This window comes from Chiloscyllium plagiosum, chromosome 2 (assembly GCF_004010195.1).
Source record: "Chiloscyllium plagiosum isolate BGI_BamShark_2017 chromosome 2, ASM401019v2, whole genome shotgun sequence".
Lineage (NCBI taxonomy): Eukaryota > Metazoa > Chordata > Chondrichthyes > Orectolobiformes > Hemiscylliidae > Chiloscyllium > Chiloscyllium plagiosum.
Window position 1 is genome coordinate 37541572 of NC_057711.1, and position 20287 is coordinate 37561858.

The following is a 20287-nucleotide window of genomic DNA, read 5'->3' on the forward strand; positions in this document are numbered from 1 at the left end:
GATCTTGTTCCACTAGCTGAAGGAATATCTCCTAAATTTCTCAATAAACACTACCAATTAGGTTCTTTGGATATATTCAACTGATTTACTGTGTGTGGTCAATATTGCTCTTACATTTGTCTACACAGCAGCAATTAGACATCAAAAGAAAACTGGCCATCCCAAACCTGGGAGAAAGTGAGGACTGCAGATGCTGGAGATCAGAGTTGAAAAGTGTGGTGCTGGAAAAGCACAGCCAGTCAGGCAGCATCCGAGGAGCAGGAGAGTTGGAAGTTTTGAGCAAGAGCTCTTCATCAGGATTCCTCCCAAGAACTTAAGGCATTGCATTAATACAAAATTTTCCTTACTTAATACTTGATTTGCAATATTTTTGGGTTTATTCATTCTTTTCCACAAACAAATAAATTGAAGCGGTTGTCTGTATTCCTGAGAAATTTAGGAGACTTTTCTTCATGTAGTGGGGCAGACCCTTATTTGATAGACAGAAACCAGTATAAATTCATTTTCTGGAAGATTCTGGGACCAAAGGAGAGTTTGGGAAAGCATAGTGGTGTAGATCACTCAATTCAGGTTCTATTAATTAATCATTCATTCATTCAAATAACCTTTTTTATACAGTCAGCTAACAAGTCTAATGATAATGTCAGTACTTCAGTATCAGAAAGTCCAGGTACAAAGTTTCACCTGCTCCAGACATGTGCTGTAATATGTGATTCATTATTTGGATGCTTTATGAAGTGAAGTCATTGAGGTGTATTAAATTATAAGGGGAATTGTGATGATACTGTGGCTCCAACAGATTATTTTGTCTTTTTTATGTGAAGACAGGTTGCAAAGCAGAGGTGCCAAGCAGTCTATAAAAACCACTAGAGGGCTTGGAGCTTTTTAAAAAAAAAGTTGGAACAATAAAGACAGTCTGGATGGGTGTGGCCAGCTCTCACAGACCAAGGTTTCTAGGTTTGTTTTTTAGTTTTTAAGTTCAGCTTTGGGCAGTTGCTGTTATGGGCTTGAAGAGGTAGAAGCAATCTTTTCCCTTTCTCGGTTACAGCTAGAAGTGGAGTTTACTCTCTGCTGCTGGGTTCCTTTTTGCTAAGGGATGTATTTATGGCATGTTACTATATTGGAACTGATAATTAATAACAATTACAGTATCTATTATTTGTGTAGTTTTCCAACAGATTTACGTTATTCTAAATCGCTCTTTCTTTGGTTGAGTGTTTTAACTACAGTGTTTAAATAAACTGTGTTTTTGCTTAACTTCGAGTAGCTTGACCAGTCATATTACAGGCACTTCACATTTGCCTTCAAAACAAGAAAAAGTTAAGGTCTAGTCTACCTTCATAAAATATTTTGAGGGTGTGTGGTCTGGTCCATAACAGGATGGATGGGAAGCAGCTATTCCCCTCAGATGAAGGGTCAATGACAGTGGGTCAGAATTTTAAGGGGGAAAAGCATGATGTTTCGAGGTCATCAGAGGAAACATTTTCTTTACCAACAGGGTGGTGGGAATCTGAAATGCACTGCCTGGGAGGGTAATAGAGGTGGGAAACCTCACTAACCTTTAATACACACATGGATTCTAGAAAGTTAGATAGGTGTAAACAGATTGGTGCAGACTTGATGGGTCAAACGTCCTCTATCATACTGTATAACTCTATCAAAGGTATAGTGAAGCAATGCATCGAATTAATGGCTGTACCATTATGACTACAGATATGCAAGAATGGTTCCGGGATCTGGTACTGATAACAAAATTCTAGTCACAGATTACCCAATGTTTTACCCATTTATTTGGACATAGGCTTGCAGTTTCCTGGTTTACCATTTGAGCGCACTAGGAAGAAATAAACATCAAAGCTTGACTACAGAAGTCTTTCATCAGTATACATTGTAAAACATTCTGATTTGTCAACGTTCACTTACGTTCATATCTTTGCTTCATAAACAGCATATCCATCACAATGTTGAACGATGTTGAATCGGAGAAGAAGCCCTTCAGATTCTACGGCCAAAGAGGACTGAAATTTATTGGTTACTTGAGGAATAAAACCCCTCTCCCACCCACACACACACACAGTATGGGCTCAGTTCTCAAAATGTGCAGTGATATTACGGAGGCAGAGAGTGTAGGAAAGCTCAGTGCACACTTAGCATTTGGTGTAACAATATTCCCACTTCACATGAAGTCTGTCCGTTTAATTCATAAATTAGCACCATGTTTGAATAAATTACTTACAGACAGGATTTGATAAAACAGATTAGTCAATCCAAACTGCATTAGAGGCAATTTTGTGTTGTGAAAGAGAAAAAGAATTATGCAAGTAAATGTGAATTTCTGTGGCAATGAGTACGCTTGAACTTTTCCCCAGGGAACACTCCATAAAAGAGTTTAATCAACGCAGTTTAGTTTGATTGTCTAGAGATAGAGTTCCAAAAATTGCTCATTATCAAACTTGTTTGCACTTAGACAAGCGATCTCTCTGATTTGGTTGATCTTTTAGAATTCACTTATACAAACATCACTGACAAAAGCCAACATTTATTATCCATTTCTAACAACCCTGCAGAATGTAATGGTGAATCATCTGCTTGACCTGTTCCAGTCCACACACTGGGCTGTTAGAAAGTTCCAGGATTTTGACCCAAGCACAGTGAAGGAATAGCAATATAGTTCCAAGCCAGCATTGTCATGTCCAGTTTATTTACAGCTTAAAACTAAGTTTGATGTTTTTGAACGTACCACAAAAGACTGCAAAACGATGGATGCCCTAGTAACACCTGAGTTCTGAAGCGTCTTCTTTGGACTTGAAATGTTTAATTTTTATCACTGCGGGCAGGCCTGTTGAGTTTCTCCAGCTTTTGTATGTTGATTTACAGTATCACCCAAGTCCTTTAGCACATGGAACCATCCCTTGTCTCAAGGGGGAACCAATATATGAAGGTGCCGTGTGTTGGACTGGGATGCACTGAACCTAACAAAGGGGCTACGCTCCAAAACTTGTGTGATTTCAAACAAATCTGTTGGACTATAACCTGGTTTTGTGTGACTTCTGACTTGGTCAAGTGGGAACACAACAGGATCTTGACTTAATATCTTTTCCTGAAACTGATTCAAAAGAGCATTTACTGTTGAATGGGTCTTTTGTAACAAAGACACTAACTATCTCAAATTCTCAAATTGTGAAATCCTGAATACAGATTTATTACTGACCTAGTCACTCGCCTCATTTGGAAAATGACTTTAAACTTTTAACAGGTCACATTAATTAAACAAACATTTTTCACTTTTAAAACTGCAAGAAGCTGACTTGCCAACAATGTCACTGAAAGCCACCAAACTGCTTTGCATCATCCAAACAGTAAAAATAATAAACAAACAATACTTCAAAAGTGGAAGAACAACTTTTCTAAACCTGTTTCAACTTTGAATTCACCAGAGAACTAGACCCATGGAAATTCGAATTCAAGTAGTAGATTAGATTCCCTAGTGTAGAAACAGGCCATTCAGCCCAACCAGTCCACACCGACCCTCCAAAGAGTAATCCACCCAGACCCATTTCCCTCTGACTAATGCACCTAACACTTTGGGCAATTTAGCATGGCCAATTCACCTGGCCTGCACATCTTTGATCTGTGGAAGGAAACCAGAGCACCCGGAAAAAACCCACGCAGACACAGGGAGAATGTGCAAACTCCACAGACAGTTGCCAGAGGTTGGAATTGAACCTGGGACCCTGGCGCTGTGAGGCAGCAAAGTTAATCACTGAGCCACCATACCGTCCTTGTAGTTCATAGTTTACTGTTTTATACAACCTTCACTTCAACTAAAACATCAACTCATCCAAGAAACTACAAGATTCCCATAAAAGTGGCAGATAATAACTTGCAATGTTTTGTATTCTGTTCAGCTACATCTAGTCTGGAATGGAATGAGGAAGGCGTTGCATTTTAAACATCTGGGCTAAGTCTGAGATAAATAATCTTTAATTTTAAAATTCACAAAATGTCTGCTTCTGGAGTTACTCAATTGGGACAAAGGCTCAGACTGTAGGAAAGCACATATTACATACAAACATATTGATCATGGCATTAAGGAGGAACACACAAATTCTGCTCATGACAACTAGTGCATGACATGGAGGGGAACTTGCAAGTTGCAACATCATGTCTATTACTCTTGGTCTTCTAAGCTGATAGAAATCATAGATTTGGAAGGTGCTGTCAAAGAAACCTCGCTGCATATTTCATCTTGTAGAGGGTACACACTGCTATCATTGTGCACCGTTGCTTTCGTCAGTGAAGATTTAGGTGATGGCTGTTTCAAATGGGCTGCTATACTGTGAGCTTCAAGTGTTGTTACAGCTATCTTCATACAAGCAAGTGGAGTATATTCTATCACATGTCTAACTGGGGGATGATGGACATGTTTTGTGAAGTCAGGTGGTCAGTTATTGACTGAAGAATTCCCAGTCTTTGACTCGCTTTTCTAGGTGGCAAAATCCATGATGTCAATAGTGGGGTTTCAATGTGACTGAATCTCAATGAGCGATTAACTTCTCCCTTAGAGATGGTCATTGCCTGGCATTTGTAACTCTGCCACACTTTCCTCCGTTTTGCCCCAGCCTGAAAGTTTCTGGGTTTTGCTGCATGCGCCACTTCAGCATCTGCAAAGTCATGAATAGTACTGAGCACTGAGTAATCATCAGCGAACATTCACATTTCTCACCTCATGCTGGGAGGGAAGGTTATTGATGAAGCAGCTGGAGATGGCTGGGATCCAGGACACTACCCTGCGGAATTCCTAGAGTAACATCCAGGGAGTGACCTGATTGACCTCCAACAACCACAACCATTGTCCTTGGAGCCAGATTGCCAAGAAAGTGGATTAATCCATTGGGTCAGTCCAGTATTTATTGCCTGTCAGTTTTTAATAATATCTTTTGAATCTTATTTCAAAATTATTTTCTTTCCTTAGAACACTGCAGAATCCTGCATCAAAATGTAATTTGCTTTTAATAGATTGCTCAGCTAAAGATGGTTTACTTTTGGTGTCCCAGTGGATCATTCCTGATCAACTCAGCACACAGATGTTTTATTGTCACCATAGAGATAAGGAATGGATTTTTCCATCCCTCTAGAGGTGCAAAACTACTTACAGCATTTTCCCTAGCACTGAATGAGTCCAGTGGCTGTCTGCGAAGATTGATGGAGATTGCAGTATCAATCTGCCCTTTGTCTTGACTCAAACTCATCTGTGGTGTTGCATTACTTTCCACAAAATCTTCATCCATACCTACCTGTCTTTGTCTTGTTGATCCAGTTTGTCACAAGAACATTTTTAAAAAAGCCATATTTACATTAAGCACCTTAAAGATCTTTTACAGTTGATATCACATTTAATGACGTTAGCAGAACTGTTCCATTGATGCACTGGCTGGTAGCATTAATAGCCTGCCATTTATTATTCTAACGTCATACTCTAGGGAGACCACACACAGACTGCTACATTAGGATCTGTTTAAAAATAGCCCTACTACATGAAAAAGGTTATGAAGCACTGCATCAAGTAAAATTCGACCACTGGATCAATGTAATCGTACAGGTCCATGCAAAGCCATCTGTCCTACAATTCAGATTTCTAATTATAAAAGAGAGAGACTTTGTGCACATGACTGTGTGTGTGTGTGTGCGCAGTACGAATGAAGTGGAAACTATGGAATTAAATTAAAGGTTATGCTTTAATTCCAGGTTAAACTGCCACCTAGTGGGAAATATGTAAGATTCAAGAACATTCTGCTGCTATTTAGGATATTATAAGGAATAAAAACTGGAATCATAGAAACATAGGAAACAGGAATAAGTTATTCATCCCTTCAAACCTGCTCCACTATTTAATATGATCATGACTGATCATCACTCTGTTCTTTTTTTTAAAACCCCCATACTGTTTGATCCCTTTAGCCACAAGAACTACATATAATGCCTTCATCTAGACTTGAAACATTAGTTTGCTCTTTCTCCATGGATGCTCTCTGACCCGCTGCGATCTCCAGCATATCTTGTTTTCAGCACAGATTCCAGCATCTGCAATTATATATAATGTCTATATATAATGTCTTCTTTAACACTTCCAATGCTTTGACCTCAACCCACTTTCTGTCTCAGGTACTCCACAGGTTCACCGATCTCTGGTGAAAGAAAATTCTCATCTCAGTCTTAAATGGCCTCCTCCGGTTCTGGACACTTTGGTCATCGGAATCACACCTAAGACCCCCCCCGCACAGCAGCAAGCTGCATTTACCCTGTCTAGTCCTACTGGAATTTTGTAGTTTCTATGGGATCCTCCTCATTCTTCTAAACTCCAGTGAATCTTAATTGATCAAGCCTCTCTTCATATGTCAATCCTGCCATTCCAGGAATTCAAGGTGATTTAGACTTGAAGATTTAGAATCAACTTATAATATTTTGCTTACAATTCACTGGATGCAGTAAGCATATAGACAGCCAAATTGCCTTATACTGTTCCATATATTCCAAGTTTGGGATCGTGAATGTCCACTATGTCTCAAATTTACTGGGAAGTTATCAGAAAATGATTTACTGTGTCTTTATTTGTTTCCATCCTAAAAAAAATTATCAATTAACGTGCATCAATATTAATGTCAACATTCTGTAAAAGTATCAGTCTATCACTTATATCACACAACTCAAAGAACATCTGGGAATTCACCACAGCTGATAAGAACATAAGAAACAGGAACAAGAGTAGGTCATCTGACCTGTTAAGCCTGCTCCCCCATTCAAAAAGGTCTTGCCTGATCTTTTTTGTGGATTCTGCTCCACTTACCTGCCCGCTCACCATAACTCTTAATTCCTTTAGTGTTCAAAAATCTATCTTTGCCTTAAAAATATTCAACAAGGGAGCCTCAACTACTTCCACAGATTCACAATCCTTTGGGTGACAAAATTCCTTCTCAGCTCAGACCTAAATCTGCTCCCCCTTATTTTGAGGCTATGCTCCCTAATTCTAGTTTCACCTGTCGGTAGAAACAACCTGCCGTTTTTATCTTATCTATTCCCTTCATGATTTTATACATTTCTGTAAGATCCCCTCTCATTCTTCTAAATTCCAACGAGTATAGTCCCAGTCCACTCAATCTCTCATCATAAGCCAACCCTCTAAACTCTGGAAACAACCTCGTGAAACCCCTCTGCATCCCCTCCATTGCCAGTACATCTTTTCTCAACTAAGCAGAACCAAAACTGCACACAACATAACCTTCATGGTGTTAAACTTCATTCCTCTAGATATGAAGGACAATATGGTAAAAACAATGACTGCAGATGCTGGAAACCAGATTCTGGATTAGTGGTGCTGGAAGAGCACAGCAGTTCAGGCAGCATCCAAGGAGCAGCGAAATTGACGTTTCGGGCAAAAGCCCTTCATCAGGAAAGAAGGACAATACTCCAATTGTCTTCTTAATTACTTGTTGCACCTGCAAACCAACTTTTTGTGATTCACACGCAAGGACACCTAGGTCGCTCTGCACAGCACCAAGCTGCAAATTTTCACCGTTTAGATAATGGCCCATTTTACTGTTATTCCTACCAAAATAGATTACCTCACATTTACTAATATTGCACTCCATCTGTCAGACCCTTGGCCACTCACTTAACCTATCTATATCCCTCTATAGGCTTTCATTTTCCCAGCACACTTTGCTCTACCACTCATCTTAGTGCCAGCTGCGAACTTTAACACAGTACACTTGGTCCTCCACTCTGAATCATCTATGTTCAAACAACATCACAAGGAAAATTCTCAGGTCATGGGTTACACAAAATATTAACCGTCTTGGTTCATATGCTTATCTTTGTGCTACTTATTCCTTTATTTCAAACTTCAAATGCTAGTGGCTTCTTTTGACCACAGTCCATAGATATTAGTGGAATTCTTGCAGTGCAATGGGTAATGTCCCTGCCTCTGAGTCAGAAGCTCCAGGCTCAAGTCCCATTCCAGGACTTGATTACTAAGGAAGCTGTTTTCATAATGTGACAAAATAGGTTAAATATTAACTTGTAAATCCTTCCATCACATACAACAGCAGGTGGGAAGGGAGGGACATACTCTTGGTGAGTCATATGATGGAAAGAAAAGCCTTTAACATCATTAACTACAGCTCCACGTCACAACATCTATGTAAAATTCCTTGTTGCCACACACAGCAATGTGGCCTCCTTGGCCGGATGACTGATGTAGGTCAGATTGGAACGAACAGCACAAGGTTTGATCCTTGTTTGAGATGGGGTAGATTTGGGACTGGTCTCCTTTCTCTTCCCATGGGGGAGATGAAAATACTGTGGGTTCAAGCAGACAACTCACAGCAATATTTAGGATACAGTAAAAAAAAATGTAACTAGTTGACAAGAAAATCAGCCTATGATTAAGGAATGACATAGATTAACAGTGCAGAATTAACAGATGCACAGTCATCATAGAAGAGTCATAGAATTCCCTACAGTGAGGAAGCAGGCCATTTAGCCCATCAAGTCCACACTGACCCTCTGAAGAGAATCCCATCCAGATCTATCTCCCATACCTTACTCCTGTAACTCTGCATTTCCCCTGGCTAATCCACCTAGCCTACAGATAGAGCCATCTTTGGACTGTGGGAGGAAACCGGAGCACCTGGGGGAACCCCACCCAGACACGGAGAGGAAGTGCAAATTTCACACAGTCAGTCGCCTGAGGCTAGAATAGAACTAGCGTCCCTTGTGCTGTGAGGCGGCAGTGCTAACCAAAGAGCCACTATGCTGCCCTAAATCTTAAAAGTTAAATCTTATGGTAAATATTTGGAGGATTAACTGTAAATGTGTATTGAAAGATAAATACAGTTATGTTAACTGAGAAGTGTGACTTGCTCTGAACTGAATACTAATCATTGGCATTAAATGCTTGATCAACAATTGGAGTTACTTAAAAATTGCGCTGAGTTGCTTTTGATTTCAACAAATCAAATGATGGTTAAACAGAATAAACTAAGTTGCTTTTGGGCCTGATGTCACTGAGCATTTTCACTGCAGATTACTGAAGAAACGGTCTGACAGAGCAGGCAGCAAGCCCAGGAGAAATCTGCCAAATGCAGCAATATCATCATGCAGGAGGGAATGATTTTTAGCAAGTCTTTCTGGATGCCAGCCCACAGTGAACCTGAAAGGTTGACATTATTGATGCCATTAGTGATGTGAGATCTGCATTTAAGGAACAGGCAGTGCAAACACCCCAGTGAGACCCATATAAAGCACCTTGGAATATTTTACCATTTTAAAGTCACTTCATCAAGTCAAGTCACTTCCCTCCCCCATCCAACAACTTAATGCTCTTCAAACAATGAATGATCTGATCATGAATATCTACTTTGGGAAAGTTGATGAAAAGCAATAGGAATGATGCTAGTTGTACAAGAAAGAAAAACACTTGCATTTATATGGTCGCTTATAACAGCACTCAAAATTTAAAATGCTTCACAGGAAAAAAAATTACTGAAGTGCCACTTTACATGTAAAGTACACCAAACACTACACTGTAAGTTGTGCCTGGAGTGGACACAAGATAAGTAGTCATAGACGTTTTGTCATTAGTGGTAAAGTTACAAATAGTTTGTGTTATTAATCAGTTAAGAGTGTCACATAAGAAAGCAAACTAGCACTGATTCCCCACCTTAAGTTGCCCTGTGAAGATGGTACTGGGCCTTTAACTTGAACTGAATTGTTCAATGTAACAGTTTGATAGAATTCATTGGCCAGATTGTGTAAGAATGGCAGGTTTCTGTCCCTAAACGACACGAGTGACCTTGGTGGATATTTATGACACATCAAAAAATGTTTTACGATCATTTCCCTTTTACTTTCTGGACTTTTTATTGTTACAAACTGAATTTAAATTCTCAACCCTTGGTTGGAATTTGAATTCATGTTTCTGGATTGGTTCAGCATTGGTCCAGTTGCACAATTACTACACTATCAAAGTGTATTATACAGGCAAGTGTTATACAGGCAAGTGTTATACAGGCAAGTGTTATACAGGCAAGCAATGGATAAAGGGGAGTAAGGGTGACACTTTCATTTCGTTACCATGATAGTTTAAAGTATACTGGGTGCAAAGCTGGATCAAGATTGCCTTAGCTCTAATCCAGACCTTCAAATAATCCTCCTTCCATCTTTGTGTTTTAGTCGGCATCAAACTCTCACCTGTGTTTCACCAATATTTTTAATGAATTAAACACCTGATTAAATTGAACATTTAATATTCAATGTGATAATTATCCATGTTTTTCTGAATGGTAATTGAGGCACAAACATTAGCTGGAACACTCAGGCTAACTCTCCAGTGTGTGAATTCTTCTTCACAACTGGAATTTTTCAACTCAAACTTTAAAGAAAATAATCAATTGCTCACATCTCAATATTAAATTATATTTGTATTATACTTAACTTTATAAGTATAGTTTACCTTTTTATATCATTATCATACGGAAGCATTGTGTCAGTAAATATGCTCTGAAAATCACTGTGAAGTCCTGTGTGAAAGTTCTATCTCAATTCCATGTACTCACTTTTCTCCATTTCTGCCGATATCCAGATCAAATAAGGATCTATTAATATCAATTATGAGTCAATAGACTGCAGCTTCTAAACCCATGACCATTTCCATCGAGAAGAACAAGGGCAGCAGATATATGGAAACACCACCACCTTCAAATTCCCTTCCAAACACTTCGCTATCCTGATTTGCTGTTCATTCAAAGTTGCTGGGTCAAAATCGTGGAATTCCCTCCCTAAAGGGCATTGTGGATTTACCTACTGCGCATAGACTGCAGCAGTTCAAGAATGCAGCTCAGCACCACCTTCTCAAGGGCAACTAGGGATGGATACTAAATGCTGGCCAGCCAGCGACACCCATCCCCATGAATGAATAAAAAAAATTACCTGGTCTTTCACCATCTCTTCTGCAGTTTCTTCTAAACCTAGCTCATAGCATAACCTCACAAATAAAGGGCCAAACTTAAATTCCCCAAATGCCGTATTTCTGTTCTCAGAATGGTATCTGTGGATAAACAACAAGGTTGCAATTAAATGTTACTAAATTTTGCAAAATAATAGCAGTGCTTATGATCGTTATTACATTATTTCAACAACTGTCATGCCAAGTGTGGAGTAAAATACAACTGTGCTGTTCTATCTTCACAACATTAAGATTGCCTGGACATCAATGACATGGATTGATGAATTAAAATGTTAGATTAGATTCCCTACAGTGTGGAAACAGGCCCTTCGGCCCAACAAGTCCATACCGACCCTCCGAAGAGTAACCCACCCAGACCCATTTCCCTCTGACTAATGCACCTAACACTATGGGCAATTTAGCATGGCCAATTCACCTGACCTGCACATCCTTGGACTGTGGGAGGAAACCCGCACAGACACGGGGAGAATGTGCAAACTCCACACAGACAATCACCCGCCCAAGACAGGAATCAAACCCAGGTCCCTGGTGCTGTGAGGCAACAGTGCTAACCACTGAGCCACCATGCTACCCCTTGTTAGAAGACAAGTGAATAGATAACATGAGGAACAACTCTGTTCCAAACAACATTCAACTCCTCCACTTCACAATTAGAATTTGCTTCATTGTCACATGTACTTAAATGAGTACAGTGAAAAGTGTATCAGTTGCTGCTTACGGCACCACCTGATGTACAAAGGTTCCTTGTTACAGCTTCTTCAGTTACAGTTCTTAGAAAAATAGAGAAGTAAAAAATCCAGCATTGCAGATTTTAGGAATTAAATTATAAAATAGAGAAAAGAAATGGCAATGTTTGTGGGTGAACGCACAGTCCCATGATATGAAATTTAACCAGTTGTGTTAAAAATATGGCAAAATGTCAAATTGTTTTGATTTTGGGGATAGTGTGCTGGTGAACCTAATCACTGATGGGCCATTGAGTTTGTGAAAATGTCAGACAACTTGAGCATTCAAAGTAAGACACCAAAAATAAAATTCTGTAAATATTTAAATGCACGCTTCAAAATGAAATGTTTGAAGGTACCTAATATTAATGTGCAATTCAGGCAACAAATAACGTTGAAGAAAGAATTCCCCATGATGTCTGCCTAAATGATGCCACTTCACCTTTTGCTTTGTGAAAATAGTTTCTCATCCTGGAACCTCCTGGGATTTTCATTAAATTGTTGCATTGCATTAGCACATTAATGGCCCATTAAAAACTTTCCACAAATAATGAAATCGGAGATTGACAGTACAGCCTTTCTAACATTTTATAATTGATTTTGAATGCCAATCAATCCTTTTTGGCCAGAAAACAAATAATTATAAGTGTGGACTCTCACTCTGAATTGCTTTCAAAGTCATTTAAAAAAAAATTCGCATTAAAATAAACTGGACCTAGGTTTTGCTCCGTTAATCAAATTCTTCTGCAGCTCTCTTGACTTCTTTCTGTATCTGATTCTATGTGTAATGTAATTCACTCTCTATCTTACTGTTTATATCTCAATCCATAATTTTTTATTAATTAAAAGACATTTACTGTTGGTCCAGTAGTTTCTGAAGGTTTGAAATGTACTGTAGTCCTTGAAGCATTGCTTTTGCAAAATCTGAGCCAAAACGCTATCAACTTCTCCCACATTTAAATTTGCTTACCTATGTTTTCTTCAGCTCTTTAATTTTGTACTCAAACTGACATTTATTCCCATTGTACATAACTACATTTGTTGGGATTTTAAAGATCTGAATCTCTCTTTCTCTTCAACAAAAATGTATTCAACTGGATTATCCTTTAAAATTTACAGAGGAGATTTTGTAGAATGGCATCAGTTACATGAAAGTCTAGAAAAGATTAAGGGGAGATTTAAGTTCAAACCCTGAATGGTTTTCGTCAAGTAAATAAGAGGAGGCTATTCCCAAAGGCAAGTGAGTCAGTCATAGAGTCATAGAGATGTAAAGCATGGAAATAGACCCTTCGGTCCAACCTGTCCATGCAGACCCGATATCTCAACCCAATCTAGTCCCACCTGCCAGCACCCGGCCCATATCCCTCCAAACCCTTCCTATTCATATACCCATCCAAATGCCTCTTAAATGTTGTCATGACAGGACACAAATTTAAAGTATATTAAAAACAGACTGCTGGAAACTCTCAACAGGACTTGGCAGCATCTTTAGAGAGAGCTATTCTTTTGGGTCTGACTTTCCATTAGAAAGTTAACATAATTGGTAAAAGAACTAGAAGCGACACAAGAAATATATGTTGATACAGCAAGTTATTAAGAACTGCACTTGTTCCTGAAAAAGTAGTGGAAGTAGATTCAATAATACCTTTCAGAAGGGAATTGACACCTAAGAGGGAACATAATTATAGGTGGATGGCATATAAACAGGAAATGGCGCTAGCTGGATAGCGTCTTCTAAAATACATCAAAGGTTTGAAAGCCTTGTTCACTGCTGTAACATCATAAAGTTCGCATTGAACATCTGTATTGTTAGTCATTAATGGAATCTTAAATATAGTCTGTCATTACTGGAATGCAAGTTACTACTCAGTTCTAGATGATTATGATATTTTAAGTAGATCCTATCATTCTTTTTCTTCATGCCTGTTAAGCAATAGACAGACAGTGTCACATTTTAATAATTATTTCCGTATAATTAATTAATACATCTTCTTCATCTATCTTTGTATTTGGTGTTTTAAAGCATCATAGTAAAGGTTGTATCTGAGCTCCCTTCCTCCCACCTCCTCCATGGGAAGGGTTGGAGTGTGGAAATAAAAAACATTTTCACAATTCCACCATCCATACCAGCCAAAGGGCAGCTTTAATATGGCAAAAACCAAGAATTCCTGCAGCTTTGACAGGATCCTAAGAGGGGAGTACATTTCAGCAGCAGCTCTCATGTTCTGAGAGACCCAAAATGTTAACTCTGATTTCTCTCCACAGATGCTGCCAGACCTGCTGAGTTTTTCCAGCAACTTCTGTTTTTGTTTCTGATTTCACATCCACAGTTCTTTCATTTTTTTGCTCTCACTGTGGGACTGGGCTGTGGCTGGAGATAGAAAGCAGTTCAAACACATCAATTAGCAAGTACGATTACTGCTTCAGAATGGCACCTCCCATATGACCGGAGATTTCCCAGTATTCTGAGCAGTTGTCTCAAAGCATCGAAATCTAACAGATCAGCTTTTGTAGTGTTCACTGATCTTGCTGAAGGCAGACTAGCACGGTTCGTTAATTGCACGGCTGAGGTCCTCATTCTGGAGTCGGGAAACTGTGACTGCTTCTGAGGGTTTCAGACAAACAAGGGGAGGGAAGCAGTTCTGTTTTTGCATTTGCCACTTGAAATAGTGGAATAAGTGCAGTCTGTAGGGGAACTGACTGCATCAGCATTTTGAGGGATACCCCACAATTGCACAACAATTTAAAGCACATGTTGCACCAATAACTAAAGTCTTCGGGTCAAATAGAGTCATAGAGTCATAGAGATGTACAGCGTGGAAACAGACCCTCCGGTCCAACTCGTCCAAGCCGATCAGATATCACAACTCAATCTAGTCCCACCTGCCAGCACCCGGCCCATTTCCCTCCAAACTCTTCCTATTCATATACCCATCCAAATGCCTCTTAAATGTTGTAATCGTACCAGCCTCCACCACATCCTCTGGCAGCTTATTCCATACACGTACCACCCTCTGTGTGAAAAAGTTGCACCGTAGGTCTCTTTTATATCTTTCCCCTCTCACCCTAAACCTATGCCCTCTAGTTCTGGACTCCCCCACCCCAGGGAAAAGACATTGCCTGACCAATAAAGGAAAGCATACCAAATGCCTTCTTCACTATCCTATCTACCTGCGACACCACTTTCAAGGAGCTATGAACCTGCACTCCAAGGTATCTTTGTTCAGAAACACTCCTTAGGACCTTACCATTAAGTGTATAAGTCCTACTAAGATTTGCTTTCCCAAAATGCAGCACCTCGCATTTATCTGAATTAAACTCCATCTGCCACTTCTCACCCCTTTGGCCCATCTGGTCAAGATTAGATTAGATTAGATCAGATTCGTTACAGTGTGGAAACAGGCCCTTTGGCCCCACAAGTCCACACCGAACCTCCGAAGAGTAACCCACGCAGACCCATTCCCCTACATTTACCCCTTCACCTAACACTATGGGCAATTTAGCATGGCCAATTCACCTGACTTGCACATCTTTGGACAGTGGGAGGAAACCGGAGTACCCGGAGGAAACCCACGCAGACATGGGGAAAATGCGCAAACTCCACGCAGACAGTCACCCGAGGCTGGAATCTACCTTGGACCCTGATGCTGGGAGGCAGCAGTGCTAACCACTGAACTACCGTGCCGCCCTGTGTTCAGCAACACTCCCTAGGACCTTACCATTAAGTGTGTAAGTCCTGCTAAGATTTGCTTTCCCAAAATGCAGCATTTCACATTTATCTAAATTAAACTTCATCTGCCACTTCTCAGCCCATTGGCCCATCTGATCAAGATCCCATTGTAATCTGAGGTAACCTTCTTCGTTGACAACTACACCTCCAATTTTGATGTCCACACATAACCATTGGGTACCATCCGGCTTTGGCACCATTACTATGGTGACTTCCAATCACTGTAACTCATTTCAATCATGTCGTCTTGGAGCATGCGTTCAATCTCCTTTTGAACCTGTGCCAACTTTAGAAGGTTATGCTTTTAAGAATATTGCTTCATCAGAATAACATCCCCTATATCTACATCATGGCATAATTAGGTTCATACTTCCCACTTATTTCCACATATTTCCCCATGTGATAGTAATAACTCTTTCAGATCATTCAATTTTCCTCTTGAAGGTAACTCAATACTTTATCCCAATTTTTGACAACTCCCTCATTACCAAATTTAATTTGAGGAATGTCCAATTCAGAATCCTCTGAACTTGGTTCTTCGCTGTGTGTTGTAACCAATAACATAGTTTCCTTTACTTTCCATCCCAGTCTAAATATCTTTTGAGCATATTCACAGGACACACACTGTGAGATTTCTTTCTGTCTGGAGTCCTTATTATTTAGTGCACTTCACTCAATGTCCTTTTGACTTGATAAGGTCTGCTATAGTTTGCGTTTAAAGGTTCACCTACCATCGGAAATTACCTTATCTTCGACAGCAAAATTGTAAGTTTTTGATTTTTTTTTTTGTCTGCTTCCTGTTTCATTGTATGCTGTGATACTTTTAGATACTGTCTCATCAACTCCCCTGCTCCATTTGATCATACCTTAAAATCTGACACATAGTCCAAATATGTGGTCTCTGAATTCTGACTCATCAATTTCTCCTTAATCAATTTTGGCAGTCCTCACTTCATGCCCAAAAACAAATTCAAATGGACAGAATTTGGTTGAATCATTTGACACATTTCTAATGGCAAAAAGTACAAATGGAATTCATTTATCCCAATCATAGATCCTGTTATAATCAGAGGTAACCCTCTTCGCTGTCCACTACACTTCCAATTTTGGTGTCATCTGCAAACTTACTAACCAAATCTCGTATGCTCGCATCCAAATTATTTATGTAAATGATAAAAAGTAGAGGACCCAGCACCGATCCTTGTGGCACTCCACTGGTCACAGGCCTCCAGTCTGAAAAACAACCCTCCACCACCACCCTCTGTCTTCTACCTTTGAGCCAGTTCTGTATCCAAATGGCTAGTTCTCCCTGTATTCAGTGAGATCCAACCTTGCTAATCAGTCTCCCATGGGGATGATTATCGAATGCTTTACTAAAGTCCATTATAGATCACATCTACTGCTCTGCCCTCATCAATCCTCTTTGTTACTTCCTCAAAAAACTCAATCAAGTTTGTGAGATGATTTCCCACGCACATAGCTATGTTGACTATCCCTAATCAGTCCTTGCCTTTCCAAATACATGTACATCCTGTCCCTCAGGATTCCCTCCAACAACTTGCCCACCACCGATGTCAGGCTCACTGGTCTATAGTTCCCTGGCTTGTCTTTACCACCCTTCTTCAACAGTGGCACCACGTTAGCCAACCTCCAGTCTTCTGGCACCTCACCTGTGCCTATCAATGTTAACGTTAATGTTTATTTTAAAATCAGACTACACACCATGACACATCCATTTAGTCAATGAAATGATATGTACACAGCATCTTACACTCAGGAACACATTTAAGCAGTACTGAGTGTATCAGGAAATAAATGGGACATATAATTCTTAGACATTCCATTGTAGCCAGAGCTGCATTTGTTGAGCTCAAAGTAATTTGTGTTTTGTCTATCAGTGAAATGATAAATCTATTTAAACCCCAGGCAAGGTTATCAATTGTAGCTCATAGCAGAGAAAATGATATATGTTTCCACAGTTAATTATTGTATTATTTAATATACACAATTATAACCTTCCATGATACCAGCATTGAAGCGATAAAAGGTCGAATGAAATAAATTTACTTCTACTAAAACCAAACTTACTGGAATAAAATCAGAAAATGCTGAATATATTTAAATATCAAAGAATCTATGAAGGGTGAAACACATCTAGTGATTCACATTGATGCGTTTTGGCAAGCAGTGATAGATCTGAGGCATTCACTCTGTCCTCATAGATGCTCCCTGACCTGCTGAGTATTTTTCACACTTTCTAAAATGTAATTCTAAGTCTGTTTTATATCAGAGCATTGGTTAGAAGTTATACTAGAAAGTATATTGCTTTGACCTATGCATGGAAATTAGATATGGAACCGAATAAAAACTATTAATCTTAATTAGGACCAGAGATTCAGATTTATGGAATTAATGACATTTTTTTAAAAAATTGACATACCTGTAAATTAGATTCTTTGCTACTTCGACGTCTGATGGCGTTTGGCACAAATGTAATAACATTTTTAAATCGTCCTTGAGGATCAACTCATTCTTTCTTAGCTTCTCCTCGATGTTGTTGAAATATTGTTCTGCACAGTTAAAAAAGTTCCAGTTTTTAAAAAGTAAATGATAATAAAAATGTCTAAACGTTTACCTGATTTTCAAAATAAAATTATACCTTCAGTATTTCAGACAGAAAATTCTCAAGCCTTCACTTCAATATGTAAAATGCAGAAAAAAACTGCCAGATTTTGAATGCTACTGGCTGTATTTGAAGTAAAAGCAATAAAACAGAACAAAGAAGTGGCTGATGAACTAAATTGAATCTATATTTTGGTTCTGGCTTCACGAAGGTGGACACAAATAACATAATAGAAATAATGGGGAACACAGGGTTTGGTGAGAGGGACGAACTGAAACAAAAAGTACATTGCCCCTTCACAAAAAAATAAAAATCAATAACTCAGAACTTATTTTTAAACAGGCTTCTGTGATCTGGCAGATCAGTTCCACATGAAACTCTGTTTCCTAAAGTACTTTTACTCAGGAAAAGACAATGAAAAAACTGATAGGAGTATAACATACCTCTACTAACGTACATCTGATTGGCAATTGCAACCTTCTTCTGTTGGAACTCCATCAAACGAATCACATTGTCAGAAAGTAAATACCGTTTCACTGCAAATTTACAATGAAATCAGATTTAAATTTTATATTAAGAGAATACACTGCTTGTCATTACAGATCATGTTGTATTTAGATTTTCTCTTAATTATGGAAACATTTGTGAAAAATGTATCTTCCTCAATTTCCCTCTCTGCAGATGCTCCCTGACATGCTGTCATTTTAGCAGTTTGTTTATAATTCAGAATTCCTTTTTTTTTGCATTTTATCCTGAGACAGGATTAAATACTTGCATAACGTATTTATTCTGAAATTAGCACAAGTGAGTGTGGTGTTCAGGATTCCAGTAGCTAAGAACGTTCACATTTTAAACTTGAATGGCTGGTTTCCAGCTATTTAATGCCTTTAGCTAATAAACCATTGAGTATTATTAGAGTCACAGTAACTTAATTAAAACAATCATGTACAGTCTTCTTGTTCCTTAGAGTCATAGAGATGTACAGCACGGAAACAGACCCTTTGGTCCAACTCGTCCATGCCAACCAGACAATATTCAATCACAAAATGGTCTCTAATTCCTTGCTTGAATTGCCCTATTTTCCATCTATATTCACAACCAGAAATGATATCACCCACCTTAATAGATCAAGGCACATAAATAGAAAGTAGGACATAACACCAGCGCTTAACCAGAGACTCACTGATAATGTTAGCTAGCATGGTGATGAAACATCTCAAAACAAACCTTCCAGCTTAGCGAGCAAACTTCAACCTGAAAGGGGGAAACCATTAGAGTGTATGGATTTCCAGAAGGCTTTCAATAAGGTGCTACATGTAAAGTTCCTGCACAAAACAGGAAGTTGGGGGTGAATTTGGATTGAAGATAGGTTAACACACAGAATACAGAAAGTTAGGATTAATGGGTCTTTTCAGGTTGGAAAGACATAACTGGGTGTTCTTGTGTATGAAACACTTCCCTCACAGGTCTGTTAGGTGGCACGGTATTGAATGTCTTTTGGAAGTCCACGTACAATACATCAGTTAAAATGCCTAGTCTCCACTTGGGCCTCTGTCCCCACAAACTTTTTTTTCACCTCAACAAGGGCCTAATGTTTGCATCATCCATGAATCCAGGGAAGATTGGAAGACATACCGCTGCTCCTCTGTCTCATCATCTTAGTATTGCCAGTGCCTCTGCAATTTCCATTCTTATTACCTTCAATATCATTGGATGCATTTCATCTGATCCTAGTGCCTTATCAACTTTACATACTGACTTGCATGTTACAAACCCACCTCTTTATCAATTTAAACCCTTTCAGGTGGCTATGTTTTGTTCTTTGTCATCATGACCTGGGCTCCATCTGCCTTGTAAGTATTCATTTAATACCTCAGCCATTTAGAATACTTCTTAAATATTTTGATGGATACTGCCTCTATCACCCTTTTAGAACTCAGTTCCAGATATCCATCACCCTTTGGTGGATATTCTTTTTCCCTTAAATCCCCTCTAAACCTGCTACATTTTAATCTTAAAACTGTTGCCCCAGTTAGTGTCCCGTCTCTAAGGATAAACCCTTCCTCATAACTTTGTTCATTCAATCAGACCCCCTCAGCCTTCTATACTCTAAGCAACCCCAGCCTCTATCCTTAGCTAAATTGCTCCAGCCCAGGGCACATCTTTTACGAAGGCCGACCATT

General features: G+C 39.1%; 1 protein-coding gene across 3 annotated transcripts in view; it reads right to left on the reverse strand.

Annotated features, from left to right (window-relative positions):
• The window catches only part of ptcd2 (pentatricopeptide repeat domain 2), a 35471-nt gene that overhangs the window by 13435 nt on the left and 1749 nt on the right, over window positions 1–20287 (reverse strand). For all 3 annotated transcript variants that reach the window (XM_043707823.1, XM_043707813.1, XM_043707804.1), the window contains exons 2-5: window positions 18548–18640; window positions 17922–18051; window positions 10990–11107; window positions 1924–2002 (exon numbers count right to left, since the gene is read on the reverse strand). In XM_043707823.1, the coding sequence (XP_043563758.1) occupies window positions 1924–2002; window positions 10990–11107; window positions 17922–18051; window positions 18548–18602 (382 nt within the window). In that variant the 5' untranslated portion in view covers window positions 18603–18640. The remainder of the gene's footprint in view (window positions 1–1923; window positions 2003–10989; window positions 11108–17921; window positions 18052–18547; window positions 18641–20287) is intronic.